The sequence below is a fragment of the Jaculus jaculus genome, chromosome 6 (genome assembly GCF_020740685.1).
Source record: "Jaculus jaculus isolate mJacJac1 chromosome 6, mJacJac1.mat.Y.cur, whole genome shotgun sequence".
NCBI lineage: Eukaryota > Metazoa > Chordata > Mammalia > Rodentia > Dipodidae > Jaculus > Jaculus jaculus.
In genome coordinates, this window is record NC_059107.1 from 27916526 (window position 1) to 27934839 (window position 18314).

Genomic DNA, 18314 nt, shown 5'->3' on the forward strand with positions numbered 1-18314 from the left:
GCGCTGGGTTGTAGGAGCCAGGACCAGAGGCGCTGGCTTCTCCCCCACAGCCCTTCCTGACTAGACGCTGACCCTCAGCTGCTGGCCAGCTGGTTCCCAGCCATCTGAGCAACACGGAAAATTCCAAATGTGCAGGGTCCCACGTTCAGTCTCATTTCTTCTCCTGAACCGTAAAGGAGGCAGTTACCAGGCTGGCTAACCTGGCCAGCCTCGGTTTCTCCATCCATGACACCTAACAGGACTTGAGGGCTCCTTGCGGGCACTACACGAATGCTTTGTAGGGACGGTAACGCTCCCCGAGAAGACATCCTGAACGATGCCTCCGACACATGGTGTTCTCTGTGCCAGCCAGCGCTGAGAAATGTCATCAGCCAGGATCAGCATTCCTATTTTATTTATTGATTTTTGGGTTTTCAAAGTAGGGTCTCGATCTTGCCCAGGCTGACCTGGAACTCACTCTGTAGTCTCAGGGTGGCCTCCAACTTACAGTGATCCTTTTCTCTCTGCCTCCCTAGTGCAAGGAAAAGACGTGCGTCACTACGCCTAGCTCAAATTTAATTGTTTTTTCTCTTTTTTGGTTTTTCGAGGTAGGGTCTCGCTCTGGCCCACGCTGACCTGGAATTCACTATGGAGTCTCAGGGTGGCCTCGAACTCATGGCGATCCTCCTACCTTTGCCTCCCAAGTGCTGGGATTAAAGGCATGCGCCACCATGCCCAGCCAAATTTAAAATTTTTTAAAAGATGTATCCTTTTTCTTAAAAAAAAAAAAAGTTATTTTAAATATTTTACTTATTTACTTGGGAAAGAGAGACAGAGAGAAAGAGTCAGGGAGACAGAAAGAACGAGGGGGAGAGAGAAAGACAGAGAATGGGCCCACAAGGGCCATTGCAAATGAATTCCAGACACATGCACCACTCAGGGCGATCCTCCTACCCCTGCCTCCCCGAGAGCTGGGATTAAAGGTGTGCGCAAGAGGAAGCTGAATTTCAGGAAGAGTTGGGTCACACAAATAGCAGTGGCATGAACAAGGGACTGAGGTAGTGTGGCACCTGGATTCGGTTCCTCTCCCTACAGAAGAGATCTAGTGAACTTCTAACCTCTCCTCAGGCCTCAAGGAGGAAGCCGCAGGAAGCTTGAGTCACAGGCCCCGGTGGGCGAGAGCAGGCGCCCCTGGGTCTCCTGGTTCCAGCCCTGTGGGCTCTTCCCTTCAGCACACACAGACTAGGCAAGCTGCTCACCCAGAGATAAGGGGCCAGGATGTCCTGGCCCAGATAAGGGCAGTCTGACCACCCCAGAGCTTAGACATTAACTTTTACAGCCTATAGGCAGCAGGTCAGGACGACACTGTCACAGCCTAGGCCACCCCCAAAAGATCACTGAGTCACGCACAGTCCGAAGGTGAGGGACAACGCCCACTGACGTGCGGTGTGGGGAGTCTCACGTCCCACACTCCTGGCCTGTCCTGAGGCCAGCACTGTACACTGGTATATTGCAGGTGCTCAGTTGATAAATGCAAGCAAAACTCCTGGAACTAAATGAGCTACAGACAAGGGGCCTGGACATGATCCCTGTGGTGGTTGGAATCGGTTGTCCCCCATAAGCTCATGTGTTCTGAATGCTCGAGGCCCTTACTGAACAATATAGTGGGTTTTTTGCTTTGTTTTTTCGAGGTAGGGTCTCACTCGCCACCACACCCGACTCAATATAGTGTTTTTAAAAACTATTTTTATTTGGCAGGGCGTAGTGGCGTGCACCTTTAATCCCAGCACTCAGGAGGCAGAGGTAGGAGGATCTCTGAGAGTTCGAAGCTACCCTGAGATTACAGAGTGAATTCCAGGACAGCCTGAGTAGAATGAGACCCTACCTCGAAAACACCAGAAAGAAATATATATAAATATATATTTTACACATATATACATATATCCAAGTATATGTGTATATATACATATTTTTTTTTGAGAGGGAGACAAGAAAATGGGTGCACATAAGGGCCTCTAGCTGCTGCAAACGAACTCCAGATGCAGGTACCACCTTGTGCATTTGGCTTTACATGGGTCCTAGGGAATCAAACCTGGGTCCTCTGGCTTTGCAGACAAGCACCTTTAACTGCTAAACCATCTCTCCAGCCCCAGCGTAGTGTTTATGCAGAATCCATACACACCCTCCAAACTCCCAAAGCCATCTCTAGCTGACTTACTGAGCTGGCGCAATGCAAACGCTGGGCAATGACAGCCTTCCGCTCTGCTGTTCAGGGAACCGTTACAAAGAAGCACGTCTCTTTGCGTTCAGTACGGACACTATGGAACCCAGACATAGAGGGCCGGCCGGACATAACAACAGTATTTGTTGAAAGACCTTGTGATGCCCAGATATCAGGACACAACAACCGAGCAACACATGACAGCTTGCAGAGCTCAACAGAAGAACACCGGCCCCTCCTTCTACCCGCCTGGCACGAGAGGGCAAGGTGGCTGCCATTACCCAGGACTTAGTGCGTGCCTGGGATTGTGCTCAGCATTTCATCAACATTTACTAAGCCCGTGAGCAACCACACGATCCCTGTTTTATAGATGGGGAGCTTGAGGTTTGATAGGGAAGGGGCTTCTCTAAAGTCGCCTCGGCTGACACTTCAGTGACAGCCAGGGAATGAGTCAAGTCTACGCGATGACTTCAAGACGGAGGCACTTTCCCTCTCTGGGGTCATTTCTTCCCGAGGAAGCAGAGGTCTTTGTAGCCAGCGCCTAGTCCTGCCCACACTGAGACAGTCGTCAGTCATGAGCCGAGATCCTCTCCGCCTCTCCAACACCCCATTCACTGGTGCAGGAGACAGGTTTCCCGTTAGTCAACTCAGGCCAGAAGAAGGGAGTCCATTGAGGCAGTCTCCAAAAAAAAAAAAAAACATTCACATCAAAACAAACCCTCAGCCAGTGTGTCAGCTGCCTGTCCCTATAGGTGGAGTCCTAGACCTCTACCTCAGAGCCCCAGCCAAACAATGAGGCCATTGAGTGAGTGAGGCGCCTACACCCATCACGACTCCTAGGAATGGCCTTCTTCCACCATGCCAGCCCCACCCACCACCTGGCAGCCAGCCCGGGGAAGGAAGCCTGCTTCCCTAGGGCCTGTGTGGACTGGGCAGTTAGAGGAGGGCCTTGTGGCAGAGGGAGTGACCTGGGTCTTAAACGTATGTGTGGGTGGGTGGGGATGGCAGTTCTGTAATGCCAGGGGGCATGGAAGCCTGTCTGGCACTCTGCCCTTAGCCATGATCCCTGGGGTGAGATTTCTCAGTTACCCCCACTCCATGTCACACCCAAAGGTACTTTCCCAGGCCCCAAGGCATCTCTGGGACAGAACCCAAGTGGCTCAGCTGTAGGGCTACCTGGTTCTTTCTGGGATGGTCCAGCCCGCAGATCGGGAGCATTACCTCCAGGGTCAGAATCCCCAGAGCTACGGGGCTCATCACCTTTCAAGAAATGCAAGACCCGGGGCTGGCCTTAGACTATGTGGAGGAGAGACAGGGCAGAGAATGTGGCCCATGCGCTCATCTGGCAAGTTGACCAGCATTCCCCAAGGCCAGCTCTGCCAGGGACAACACCGGGCACAGAGAGGACGGAGTCAGGGCCATGCACCCACCCTGAGGGACCAAAGAGAGCTCAGGAAAGTGACTAGAAACCCCTCAGACGAGGTGTGCTGGGCGATCCTGACAAACCGTTAGGAGAGCTGTTGCTAAAAGCACTTTCTTCAGCTATAATTTACTAAATATTATCGTTGTAGCACCAGATTGGTCTCAGGGGCCATGTAGGACTGGAAGAGGAAAAGGGGGGTGACGTGGGGTGGTGGGCATGGCAGGCAGGCAGCACTAGCTGGCTTATAGAACAGCCAGGGAGGGGTGCAGGGAAGAGACCCACGTTCTGCCAGCACAACCTGACTGCATTCCACTGCCCAGGCAGCCATCCTCCCGTTACTCCCAACAGGACACAGGTGCTCACAAAGCAGGGGGCACCCACGCTTCTCCTCCAGAGAGCCAGCACACCGGGGTGCCAATGCTGCCCAGACAGACTCACCTTGAGACATGTAACATCATGTGCCCGGTGAGGTGAACTGCAAGACCTGCCTTCCGGGTCACAGCCAAATGGGGTGACACGAGGGATGCCTCGCATTTGGTGAGCGCGCCTCCAATATTGGTCCCACCCAAGCGATTTCCCCACACCCGCCATAATCACCGCGCTACGAGGCTCCAGTGCCCAGGGCAAGACCACTAAGTCTTGTACTGGTGACTCTGAAATATACACACAGACACACGTGTGTGCCCACCTACACATATGCACACACGGACATACGTATGTGCACAAACATCCCACGAGCTCAGGAAGCTCACAGACCGTCGACAGCTGAGTTGGGACTTCTGGGCCAAGCTTCCCAGCTTCAGCGAGTCCAGGTTCAAATGGGAAGAAATGACCCCTCACATTCTTTTCTGCAAATAGAATCCTCCTGGAGTCATCTCTACTTGCCTCTGCTTTGGCAGAGATGGGGGATAAAAAAAAAAAATTCTTTCATCGCCTCTCAATTCTACCATAGGAAAGCTAGTACGGGCACAGGCCAGGGGCCGTCAGCCGTGGCCTCAATACTGGGGTGCATCAGATGTGAAGTATGGCGAGGGAGCAGCTGCGGCCAAGCTGACACGCCTTCCAACTGTTCTGGGAATGTCAGAAGGCCAGGACTTCACCTTAAGTCTTCTGACTAAGCGCTAGCCACAAATACCTACAAACAGCAGGCACGTAAAACGAAATGCACCTGTGGACAGATACAGTCCAAGGTCACCCGTTTATATCCTTATTCTATACACCGGGCAGACACCGCCCACTACAACAGCAAGAGGCTGTGGGCAGTGGGGACCAATGGTAGGGAGAAGGGGGTCTGTCCCCAGGGACACTTGACAACATCTAGCTCTAACCTTGGACTGGCACATCTTTGTGGAAGGTGGAGCAGAGGGTCAGGGGCACGGCTAAGCCTAGGACAGCCCCAGCAAGACTCATTCCTCACCGCTGATGTCCCTGTGCCACGAGCGAGGAACCAAGCAGCGTCTCAAATGCTCAGGCGCTGCTCTGGGCTGGGGGTGCACACAGAATCAGGACAGTGGGGGGCTTCAAGCAGCCCATACCCCAGTCCCCACAAGAACTTCTGTGGTGGCTTCACTAGGGAGGATAACATTGCAGAAGCTGGGACCCCCACGGGTCTGTGGTAAGCTGTCAGAAGTGAGTCTGCAGCCCAGTCTGGGCTCTGGGGGTAGGTGAGGTGGCATGGAGGCCAGACTCTCCTGTCCACCCCCTCAGTGACCCTACACAAGTCACCCTGGCCATTGTTACCTCATGCCCAGTGGACCAGTCCTGACCACCGAACCTGCTAACCTGCTGCCGCTTAGTCGAGCCCAATGTCCTGGACACAGGAGCATCCCCCAAGGGGGCTTGATAGAAGAGGGTTGGGGTGTCACCCTGCACTGAGGTTGCAAGCTGTCCCCTCTCAGTGCTCACTAACCCTCTCAAGAGGCAGGACACAGACCAAAGGCCTAAGCAGGCAAAAGCTCAGCCAGAACCACTAGACAGGTTTGTTTTCTGTTTATAGCAAGTGAGACCTACTTCTCCACTTAGGGTGGTAACAGGAAGGCTTCTTGTTTGCTGTTTTTATTCTGTGCATGTGTATGTAGATGTGCACACTCTATGTGACATGGAGGCCAGAGTGTCCTCTATGGCTCCTCCACGTTAATTTTTTTATTAGACAGAGAGAGAGAGACAGAGAGAATTGGTACACCAGGCTCTCAGCCACTGCAATCGAACTCCAGATGCTTGCGCCACCTAGTGGGCATGTGCGACCTTGTACTTGCCTCGCCTTTATGCATCTGGCTTATGTGGGATCTGGAGTCGAACATGGGTGCTTACACTTTGCAGGCAAGCAGGCGCCTTAACTGCTAAGTCATCTCTCCAGCCTGTTCTTCCTACTTTATTTCCTTGAGGCAAATCTCTCAAGGCATATGTGGCCACACCTAGCATTTCAGATGGGTGCTGGGGATCGAAGGGGGTAGTAAGAACAGAAAGATCTACAGGAAGAAGGGAGACGGGGGCAACGGCATTTAGTTACTAGACAATCACTCTGGACCTATACCCAACTTACATGTTTCAATACTTACAATGATACTTGTCAAGGGCTGTCCTTTGAGAACCACTGCTGTACAAAGTCAAGGGCAAACCCTCACCTTAGCACTCAGGCATTCCACACATGGCCTCCAATTACTGTACAAGCTGCACCTGTCCCTGGGCCAAGACCAGATCCCTGAGCTTGGCCAGTTCTCCTGTGCAAAATGTCTCTAGTCCCAGGCCTTAGTCATAAGGGCTAGAACAGAAATCCTCAAAAGTCAAAGCCTGGGCTAGAGAGAGACCCTATCTTGGGGGAAAAAAAAAAAAAAAAAAGGAGCTAGGCGTGGTGGCTCATGCCTTTAATCCCAGCACTTAGGAGGCAAAAGTAGGAGGATGGCCATGAGTTCAAGGCCACCCTGAGACTACATAGTGAATTCCAGGTCAGCCTAGGCTAGAGCAAAACCCCTACCTCGAAAAAAAAAAAAAAAAAAGTCAAAGATAGAAGCTGGGCTTGGTGGTGCACACCTTTAATCTCAACACTCAGGAGGCACAGAAGCATAAATAGGAAGATTGGGATTGTTGTGAGTTCAGGGCCAGCCTGAGACTACACAGTGAATTTCAGGTCAGCCTAGGCTAGAACAAGACCCTACCCCGAAAAACAAAACAAAACAGAACAACAATAACGAAGACCACCTTCCCGCATCTACAGAGCACTGTGTGAGGACGCAGGTACAGCTACAGAAAATAGAGAGAGAGAGGGCTTGGGGACAAAACTCTAGTGTTATCTATGAACAGCACAGTCCCAAGCCAGTTAACAACTGTTCTTTTTCCTTCTGGTTTCTCGCCTGAGAGGCAAGCTCTCACTTGGCTTCTCTGTTCCCCATTGTCTTCTGGAAGACAGGGACAGAGCAAGAGGCCCAGAGAGCGAACACTGACTGGCACCATTCCAGTGAGCCTGCAGCGAATGCTCGCCATCACTGGTGTCATCTTTGGAACTGGGAACAGAAGGAATTTGGAACCCAGACATATTTAACAATAGGAACAGACATCTATTCATTATTTTTCCTTTTCTTTGTATTAACTCTTATTTATTAGAGAGAGAAAGAGACAGTTAGAGAGAAAGACAGAGAATGGGCTTGCCAGGACCTCCAGCCACTGTAAATGAACACCAGTTATATGGGCCACCTTGTATAACTGGGTTTACGTGGATACTGGAGAATGGAACCTGACTCTTTTGGCTTTGCAGGAAAGCACCTTAACTGCTAAGATGTCTCTTTAGCCCTTGACATTTTTTCTTAATGGAAACATAGCTGGCAGTCCAATCAATGCACAGCCAGGCTGGAGAGGCGAGTGGACAGTGTCATGGTATTTGGGCTGGGGCTATAGCTTAGTAGAGGCCTTGCCCAGTATGCACAAGACCCTGGATCGGAGGGTGGGGGACTAGAGGTACAGCAGTGGATGGATGGGTAGGTCAGCGGTCCGTCAGTTCACATCAGAAGTGGCTCTGTGGGGCCAACTGGGAAACAGACTCTGGACGGTTTGAAAGAATCTCATAACGAGTTTCCCAGAGAAGAACAGCAGCCAGAAAGAAGCAGCAAGAGTAAGCTGAGCTCTAGTCAGGGGCTGGACTAATAAACTGGAGATCCGACCCGGTGACATGCCTCCTGCAGCGAGGCTCCACCTCCCGGAGGCTCCCCCACCCCCTGCCAGGGAATAAGTATGAGGCTTAATAGCAAACATTTAAGGCTGTGGGGACCATTTCACATTCAAACCACACCAACGATGCCTCAATATCAAGCATTCCCAGTAAACATGGCAAAATTCTCTATAAATATAATATACTGCCACAACGGTAGAGACAATGCCTAAAGCATTCCTTTCTATTGGCAGATAAGTGTGCTGCCACGGGCCTGGGCTCTCAATGCCAGGCCATAGCTGAGTTGCCCCAGTGCCTACTGACCTTTGGCCCCTACTCCAAACATCTGCACATCATCCTGACATTCCTCCAGCCCCATCTAGAATTTACATGGGGGCTGATGAGATGGCTCAGTGGTTAAAGCATTTGCCTACAAAGCCAAATGATCCTAGTTCGACTCTCCAGGACCCATGTAAGCCAGATGTACAGGGGGGCACATGCATCTGGAGTTTGTTGCAGTGGCTAGAGGCCCTGGCATGCCCCATTCTCTCTCTCTCTCTCTCTCTCTTGCAAATAAATAAATAAAATATATTTTAAAAAATAATAGAGGGCTGGAGAGATGGCTTAGCGGTTAAGCGCTTGTCTGTGAAGCCTAAGGACCCCGGTTCGAGGCCCAGTTCTCCAGGTCCCACGTTAGCCAGATGCACAAGGGGGCGCACGCATCTGGAGTTCGTTTGCAGTGGCTGGAAGCCCTGGCGCGCCCATTCTCTCTCCCTCTATCTGTCTTTCTCTCTGTGTCTGTCACTCTCAAATAAATAAATAAATAAAATTAAAAAAAAAACTTAAAAAAAATAATAGAATTTACGTGGGACGTCTCCTGTACACACATCACTTTGTTTAGATGGTATGTGGTATTTGGGGAGCAGACATGCTATTTGGGCTGGGGTTGGGGCTCAGTAGAGTCTTCACCCAGCATGCACAAGGCCCTGGGTTCAATGATCAGCACTGCCGACAAAAAAGAGAAACCTGGGAGCCAGGAATGGTGGCACACCCCTTTAATCCCAGCACTGGGAAGGCAGAGGTAGGAGGATCACTGTGAGTTCAAGGCCACCCTGAGACTACATAGTGAATTCCAGGTCAGCCTGAGCTAGAGTGAGACCCTACCTCAAAAAATAAAAAATAAAATAAAAGAGAGGGAGAGACAGACACACACAGAGAGAGAGGGAGAGACTTGGCTAAGACAAGAATGGTGAGCTGCACATTTTAGGGTGTCAGGGTTTTACCGACCCAAAGACATCAATACTAGGGGTGTCCCCAGGGCAGTCCTATCCTATGTAGACCCACCAGTGGTGCTCAGGCTGAGAGGAGCTTGAAGCTCAACGGGCACAATTCACAGCTCAGAATAATGGGGGGTGGTGCTGGTAGAGGGGTCACTTTTTATTTTCTTTGGTTTTTCAAGGTAGGGTCTCACTCTGGCCCAGGCTGACCCGGAATTCACTATATAGTCTCAGGGCGGCCTCAAACTCACGGCAAACCTCCTACCTCTGCCTCCTGAGTGCTGAGATTAAAGGTGTGCGCCACCACACTCGGCTCAAGAGGTCACTTCTTGAGGGCCGCGGCAGCCGCAGCACAGCGCGATGGACTAGCATTACTGCAAACGACGCTTGACCGGCACCTGGGCACCCCTGGAGGCACCAGGCATTTGGGTACCTATCTGAAATTCACTCACTTAATCCTGGGGCCACTCCATGCATGAGGCAAAAAATCCCTTATGTGAACACTTTGGACCAGCAGTGTTCAGATCTGGGGGGAGCTTGGAGTTTAGAAAACGCACAGACTTTACCAAGGGAGCCTCCTTAAGCCTCCCTGATGCACAATGTGTGTTCGGAGTACGGCAGGTTTCCAGGTCAGAGGCATCGGCCGTGCAGTCTTTGCCATCTCACAGAGGGTCAAGGCTCCTCGGGTTTGTGAGCACTGTGCTGGGCCTGAACTTTGAAACTCTTTTCCACCCCAAACTGATACCTCTTTGGGCATGGGGTCGGGTGCAGGCAGGGGTTAAGAAACCCCCCTCCCCCATTTCACTTTCTTCCTGCAGACAGACGCCCTTGCCCACAAAGCAGATGGCTAAGCAAGGTCTGTAGATCTCGATGCCAGTCACGCCCTTACCCACAGCTTCCCGTCATAGTAGTAGGCACCCAGGAGCTTCACGATGTATGGGTGATCACAGGTGGCCAGGACCTCAATCTCCACAATGTAATCCTCCAGTTCCTCCTCGCTCTTGGTCTCAATGACTTTGGCTGCGGCCAAGGCACCTGTCTCCTTATTCTTGGCCTGCAAAGGGGAGATAAGGACAGTTAACAAGTCAAGGCTGGGCAGGAAGCTGAGACTCAGAAGGCAATCTCGAGGGGCTGGCTGTTCAGAGAGAGGGGCGGTGGTGACGGCCAGCTCCCAACATCAGCTACCAGCACAACGTGGAGGAGTATGCTCTGGAAGTAATGCTCGGTGCTTAATAAGATGCTGTAAGTAGGGGCTGGGGAAGGGCTCAGCTATGAATAGTGCTTGCCTGCAGGTCTGCGTTTGATTCCCCAGTCCCACATTAAAGCCACATGCACAAAGTGGTACATGTGTCTCGAGTTTATTTACAGTAGTAAGAAACCCTGATGCACTTATATCCCCCTCCTTCCACTTTCCCCCATCCTTGCAAATAAATAAGTAAAAAGTTTTTTTGTTTTTTTTTTTGTTTTTTTTTTTTCCCGAGGTAGAGTCTCACTGTAGTCCAAGGCTGACCTGGAATTCACTATGTAGTCTCAGGATGGCCTCGAACTCACGGCGATCCCCCTACCGCTGCCTCCTGAGTGTTGGGATTGAAGCCGCTTAAAAGTATTTTTTTTTAATAAAATAATGCTGGGCATGGCGGCGCACGCCTTCAATCCCAACACTCAGGAGGCAGCGGTAGGGGGATCGCCGTGAGTTCGAGGCCATCCTGAGACTACATAGTGAATTCCAGGTCAGCCTTGGACTACAGTGAGACTCTACCTCGGAAAAAAAAAAAAGAACAAAACAAAAAAGTACAAGAAGGGGCTAGTGCTATAAACGCCATAAACAAAAAAGGCTCTTGATTTATTAGGTGAAGCTGTTTATGTTGCTGAACAATCAAAGTGACACAAGACTTTCCACATGAAAAACTAGTCAGTCTTAGTGCCACACACCTTTAATCCCAGCACTTGGGAAATAGAGGTAGGAGGACTGCTTTAAACTCTGAGACTACAGAATGAACTCCAGGTCAGCCAGAGCTAGAATGAGACCCTGTCTTGAAAATACGAAAAAGAAAGTGGGGGCTGGAGGGATGCCTTAGTGGTTAAGGTGTTTGCCTGCAAAGCCAAAGGACCCAGGTTTGATTCCCCAGGACCCATGTAAGCCAGATGCACAAGGGGGAGCACGCATCTGGAGTTCGTTTGCAGTGACTGGAGACCTTGGCGCTCCCATTCTCTCTCTCTCCTCCTCTTTCACTGTCAAATAAATAAATAAAAAATTTTAAAATGTTTGAAAAAAATAAATTAAAAAAAAAAAACAGCTGAAGGGATGGCTTAGAGGTAAAGGCATTTGCCTGCAGAGCCAAAGGACCTCGGTTCGATTCTTTGGGACCCACGTGAACCAGATGCACAAGGTGGCACATGTGTCTGGAGTTCATTTGCAGTGACTGGAGGTCCTGGTGCACCCATTCTCTCTCTCTGTCAAATAAATAAGTAATATAAATAAATAAATAAACAAAAATTAAAAACCTGGGGCTGGAGAGGGGGTTCAGGAGTTTACGGCACTTGCTTGCAAAGCCTTCTGGTCTGGGTTCAATTCCTCAGTACCCATGTAAAACCGAATGGGTATTTGTTTACAGCAGCAATAGACTATGGAATGCTCATCACACACCCACACGCAAATAGATAAATAACAACCTATACTTTTGTACACATTTTATTCACATTTGTGTGCAAATACATGGGAAACGCTAGGCAAAGGCTGCAAGAAGTGGTTCACAGGACACTTCCACACCCCGTGCTATTTCAAAGGTTACACGGGGATGTGCTCACGCATTAGTGCCATCTTGTCTTGTGTCAGAGTGGACTCAGGTGGGGCACAGCCCAGTGGACAACACCTGCCTAGTGTGCACACAGCTCGGGTTCCACACCCAGCACAAACAAACAAGCAAGGAGAACGAGGGCTGGGGCCATGGTCCATCAACTAAAGGCGCGTGCTTACAAAGCTTGCTGGCCAGAGTTTAACTTGCCAGTACCCAGGTAAAGCTAGATGACATGCATCTGGACTTTATTTAAAGTGGCTGGAGGCCCTGGCACACCCATTCTCTCTCCTCTCTCTCTGCTTACAAATAAGTAATAATTTTTTTTAAAAAAAAGGGCAGAAGAGATTGCTCTTGGGTTCAATTCCTCAGTATCCATGTAAAAACAGATGCACAAGAGGGCATATGTGTCTGGAAGGTATTTGCAATGGCAAGAGGCCCTGGTGTGCCTGTTTTCTCCCTCCCTCTCAAATAAGTAAATACAAACATTTGAAAAGGAAAGGGAATAGCAAGCGCCAGTGAAAATGTACAAAAATCGGAACCTCTGAGCAATGCTGGTGGAATGTGAAAGGGGACAGCCACTTGGACAAGTGCTCGCCTGCTTCCCCAGAGACTGGCAGCCTCAGCCATCCCAGTAACGGTCCTTGACCTAAGCGAGTACCCAGCAGGCGGGCACCACCATAATCCCGCAGTCACTCTCCACAACAGCCAAAGGCAGAACTCCTCTAAGGGCACAAAATAAAATGCAACCCATGCATGCCATGGGATTACTACTGGACCCTGAAAGGGTCACTTATGAGCCATGCTGTAACAGTAATGAGATACGTGAGATCAGCAAGTACCCAGGGTAGGGTACTCATAAAGAAAAAAATGCAAGCAGGGCTGGGCGTGGTGGCGCACGCCTTTAATCCCAGCACTGGGGAGGCAGAGGTAGGAAGATCACTGTGAGTTCAAGGCCACCCTGAGACTACATAGAGAATTCCAGGTCAGCCTAAGCTAGATTGAGACCCTACCTCGAAAAACAAAAAATAAAAATAAAAATAAAAGAGAGATTAAAAATATATTTAAAATATTTTTATTTGGCAGGGCATAGTGGCATGTGCCTTTAATCCCAGCATTTGGGAGGCAGAGGTAGGAGGATCGCCATGAGTTTGAGGCCAGCCTGAGACTACAGAATGAATTTCAGGTTTGCCTGGGCTAGAATGAGACCCTACCTTGAAAAAAAAAAAAATGCAAACAGAGGTACAGGGGATGTGAGACGGAAAGTGAGGAGTTAGTACTCGATGAATATAGAAGCTTTTCAAATTTTTAAAAATTTATTCATTTGTGTGTGTGTGTGTGTGTGTGTGTGTGTGTTTTCTCGTGCATACACACATGAATCACAGAGTACATGTGGCACACAGAGGACAACTTCAAGAAGTCCTTGTTCTACCGTGTTTGAGACAGGGTCCCTTGCTGCTGCAAATGAACTGCCAGACTGCCAACTGTCAGACAGGCTGGCCCAGGAGCTTCGTGGGTTTCTCCTGCCATTGTCACCGGCGCAGTGGCATCACAGATGCATGAGGAAGGATGAGCAAGGGCTTAGAGGGGCGCCAGGGTGAGGGCCAGATGACCATTGCCACCTCCTTGACCATACTGCATGGGCAAAAGCCACCCATCTACCACTTGCTGAGGATTGCTGCAGAAGGAGGCTTCAGGGCACCTTTCCCTGAATTTCCTAAAAAGGACTATTTTTTTCCCTAATGATGGAAGAAACGAAGACCGCACAAAACCTGCTTTGCCCAACACCCTGAAAGGCAGCATTGACCAAAGGGCTGGCCCTCCAGCAAAGAGCCAGTGTCAACACCAAGAACGGCTGGCTGCCCCACACCTTACTCAGATTTCAAAGACCAGAACTTGCTAGGGAAGGGCTAGGAGAACCATCAGCCCACCGAGTGACTGTGCCAAAATCAAGTTCATTAAAAGCCTGGGTGAAGCAACAATTCATCCCCAATTGGCCAGAAGACTGAGTAGCAGATATAAAAATAACCAACACAAGGGGTTGGGGAGACACTGTCCCCGGGAAGAATGTCTGCCACACAAGTGAGAAGGCCTGGGCAGGCTGAGAGTTCTGGTCAGCAGGTATGACCAAGAACAGCAGCTCCACAGTAGATAAGAGACTTCATCATGGCAGTGACCTTGGGACGACTCAGAAGGTATCATGGTGCTGGAAAGAAGTGACCGCAGTGCTCAGTACTGCAATATCTCTCTCTCTTTTTTAAATTATTTATTTATTCATTTTTATTTAGAGAGAGAGGCAGATAGATGATAGATAGACAGATAGATAGAGAGAGAGAGAGAGAGAGAGAGAGAGAATGGGTGCACCAGGGTCTGCAGCATCTGCAAACAAACTCCAGACACGTGTGCCCCCTTGTGCAGCTGGCTAACGTGGGTCCTGGGGAATCGAACTTAGGTTCTTTGGCTTTGCAGGAAAGTGCCTCAACCTCTAAGCCATCTCCCCAGCCCAGGAGAGCATTTTCTATCCTGGCCATCCTGGGCGGAACAGGCTTCTCACCCCCTATGAGGTTCTGGCCTTGTCTTGCGTACTGGCCAGTCAGGAGTATAGGCTGGGTGAGCCACACCCCAGGGAGCGCTGCAGGCACCAGGAGCTGAGCTTGGCTCCCCCACATTCCAACTGAGCTGCAATATCTCCATCACACCTTCCAAGGCTCAGGGTTCATTGCAGAAGAGGTGGCAGAAAGAATGTAAGAGCCAAAGGAAGGGTAGGACTCCTTATAATATGCTCCCTCCAGACACAGAGTGGCCTGAATATCCATGACCTCACAGTGCCTGACACTACCTACACAAGACCCTCATAATAGAAGGTAAAAGATCATGACATCAAAATAAAAGAGAGACTGATTGAGAAGGGGGAGGGGATATGATGGAGAATGGAGTTTCAAAGGGGAAAGTGGGGGGAGGGAGGGAGGGCATTACCATGGGATATTTTTTATAATCATGGAAGTTGTTAATAAAAATTTGAAAAAAGAGACTTCATCTCAAAGAAATAAAATGTAGATGAGGGATGGACAGACGGCTCAGCAGTTAAGGAGCTTGCTTGCAAAACCTTAACGACCCCTTTCCAACTCCCCAGTACCCACGTAAAGCTGTATGAACAAAGTGGCGCATGTATCTGGAGTTTGTTTGCAGTGGCTAGAGGCCCTGGTATACCCATTCTTTCTCTCTCTCTCTCTCTCTCTGCTTGCAAATAAATAAATAAAAATATTTTTTTAAATTTATTTATTTATTTATTTGAGACCGACAGACACACAGAGAAAGACAGATAGAGGGAGAGAGAGAGAATGGGTGCGCCAAGGCCTCCAGCCTCTGCAAACAAACTCCAGATGCGTGTGCCCCCTTGTGAATCTGGCTAACGTGAGACCTGGGGAACCGAGCCTCGAACTGGGATCCTTAGGCTTCACAGGCAAGCGCTTAACCGCTAAGCCATCTCTCCAGCCCTAAAAATAAATTTTTAAAGAAAGAAAATAATAAGTAAACAGGCTAGAGAGATGATTTAGCAGTTAATGGTGTTTTCCTGCAATGCCTAACTGCCCATGTTGAAGTCCCCAGTGCCCACATAAAGCCAGATGCAAAAAATGGAGCATGTGTCTGTAGGTCATTTGAAACAGCAGCAGGTCCTGGAGTGCCCATTATCTCTGTGTCTCTCTCCTTTCTCTATCTATCTCAAATAAATATTTAAAAATAGATGAGGAGTTGGGCGTGGTCACAAACAACTTTAATCCAGCACCTGGGCGGCAGAAGTATGAGGATCGCTGTGAGTTCAAGGCCACCCTGAGACTATGTAGTGAATTCCAGGTCAGCCTGAGCTAGAGTGAGACCCTACCTCGAAAAACAAAAAGCAAAGATGAGGCTGCAGAAATGGCTTAATGGTCAGGGCGTCTGCTTGCAAAGCCAAAGGACCATGGTTCGATTCCCAGGACCCACGTAAACTGGATGTACAAGGTGGTGTATGCATCTGGAGTTCGTTTGCTGTGGCTGGAGGCTCTGGCACACCCATATTCTCATTCTCTCTCTCTCTCTCTTTCTGCCTCTTCCTCTCAAATTAAAAAAAAAATAGATGAGGCTGGAGGTATGGCTTAGTGGTTAAGGTGCTTGCCTGCAAACCCAAAGGACCATGGTTCGATTCCCCAGGACCCATATAAGCGGGATGCTCAAGGTGGTGTATGCACCTGGAGTTCATTTGCCGTGGCTGGAGGTTCTGGTGTGCCCATACTCTCTCTCTCTCTCAAATAAATAAATAAAACAGATGAGTAATAGGGGACGATATCTGATGTCCTCCTCTGGCCTCTGCATGTGTGCACACAGGGTACATATATCTACACACACATGTGCAATAAAACTGATGGTCGGGTGTAGTGGCCACACTATGTGCCAGACTGAAAGGCTGAGGGTCCTTTGAGCCCAGGAGCCCAAGGTTATGGAGCAACACAGTGAGCTTCCTTCTAAAGATAAAGTAGCCATTTAATCCTAGGCTTTAATCCTAGCATTCAGGAAGCTGAGGTATAGAAAGATTGCTGTGAGTTTGAGGCCACCTTGAGAATAATTAGTGAATTCCAGATCAGCCTGGACTAGAAAGAGACCTAGAGTGTCCTGTTTGGGACTCAGTTTTCCTTCTGTACAGCCAAAGGGTGGGAGCATGATGCCCAAATGCCCTGCTTGGGTGGTGATCCTGGAGAGATGGGGCCCGAGGGGTCCCAGCAGGCAGAGCACACGCGGGGAGACTAGGCAGGCCTCACGTGACCGACACACAGCGCTGTGGCCTCCAGCGTCCAACTCTAGCACTGCCCAGGCCAGGCCAAGGTCCATTCGAGGGCAAAGGGATCCCCAGCCCAGCCTGCGCTGCTTGTCAGCAGTCTCTACGCCACAGCCCACACCCTTGAGAGCAGACACACAGTGGCCACTTGTGTTTTCTGGCCCAGACATCTCTGTGGGAACAATCCTCCCTCTTGTGCCAGTGTGGGGCCCAGTACAGAGGAGGAGGAGGCCACCCTCCTGAGCCAGCTGGGCGCCCTGTCCCACCCAAGGGCCCAGCCAGCCCATTCAGGAACTGGGGGCTTCCTAAGAGCCTATACCAGGGGACAGCTCCTTGTCCCTTCTCTGGCCACTGTGGACCACGTGGTCCCTCTTCCTCCCAGAAAAATGGCTATAAGCCAGACCCTAGGAACCCAGGCAGAACTTCAGCCGCCACTCCTGAGTATCAGTTCCTATTCTGCAGATGGACAAACTGAGTCCACATAGGAGAATGCAGACACCTACGCATGAGCCCAATGCCAGCCAAGAAAAGGGCACACACAGGAGCCAAGGGCCTGTCCCCACAGGCACCCCCAACTTCAGGCCTAGGAGCCACTGGAAATGAGTCCTGGTGAGGCGGGGGCGGGGGGACTTCCCAGCTCTGAGTTTAGGGTGCTGGTTGTCTTTAGGAACTGCCTCTCTCACTGTCAGCCCAAGGACCAATGAGGGCTGACCCCATCCTAGTCCAGATATACATCCTGAGCCAGCCAATCAGGGGTTGGCATGTGACCCAAGCCAAGGGTTGTAGCCAGATGGATTGTATTTTTTATTTTATTTTATTTATTTATTTGAGAGTGACAGACAGAGAAAGAGGCAGAGAGAGAGAGAGACTGGGCACGCCAGGGCCTCCAGTCACTGCAAACGAACTCCAGATGCATGGGCTCCCCTGTGCATCTGGCTTACGTGGGTCTTAGGGAATCAAGCCTCGAACTGGGGTCCTTATGCTTCACAGGCAAGCACTTAACTGTTAAGCCATCTCTCCAGGCCTGGTTTGTCTGTTTTGATTCTCCTAAGGCTACCAGGAAACCAGCTGTTTCTTTCAGGAAGGCTGGAGGGCCACGTGGCCCATCTAGCCCACAGTGGTGGTTAGGATGTGAATGGAGCCCTTGGGGACTGGAGCCTTGCTGGAGGAAGTGTCACTAGGGGTGAGCCTTGAGGTGTACTAGTTCAGCCCTACTGGGTATTAAGACCCAGCTCTCTGTGCTTCCTGCTTGCTGTGTGACAAGATGTGACAGACACCTCAGCCATCCGCTCTGCCATGCTTTTCTCACCACGATGAAACTGCCTCTCAAAGGGCAAAACAAACCCTTTCTTCCCATCAGCTGCTGCTTTGTGTCATCAAGGAGACGGCGACTTCGTCACCACCCTACATCCTGCGGGAGGAGACAGAGACAGAGCAGAGCCCACAGAGGGTCGTGGACTATGGAACCCTGAAGGCGACACCCTTAGGTTTTTGTTGTGACGATCAACTCCCTTCAGGACTCCCCTCATTTGCCACCAAAAAGGAAATAAGTTCCCCATCTCTCTGGGATATTTCCACAGACAGCAAATGTGGATGGCAGTGTTTCAGGAAGGGCCATCTTCACTCTCAAATCCACCCTCAGCCCACAGTGACACTCATGAAACT

General features: G+C 50.2%; 1 protein-coding gene across 1 annotated transcript in view; it reads right to left on the reverse strand.

Annotated features, from left to right (window-relative positions):
• The window catches only part of Stk10 (serine/threonine kinase 10), a 110309-nt gene that overhangs the window by 68070 nt on the left and 23925 nt on the right, over positions 1 to 18314 (reverse strand). The window contains exon 2 of the mRNA XM_004665005.2: positions 9931 to 10095. Within this exon, the coding sequence (XP_004665062.2) occupies positions 9931 to 10095 (165 nt within the window). The remainder of the gene's footprint in view (positions 1 to 9930; positions 10096 to 18314) is intronic.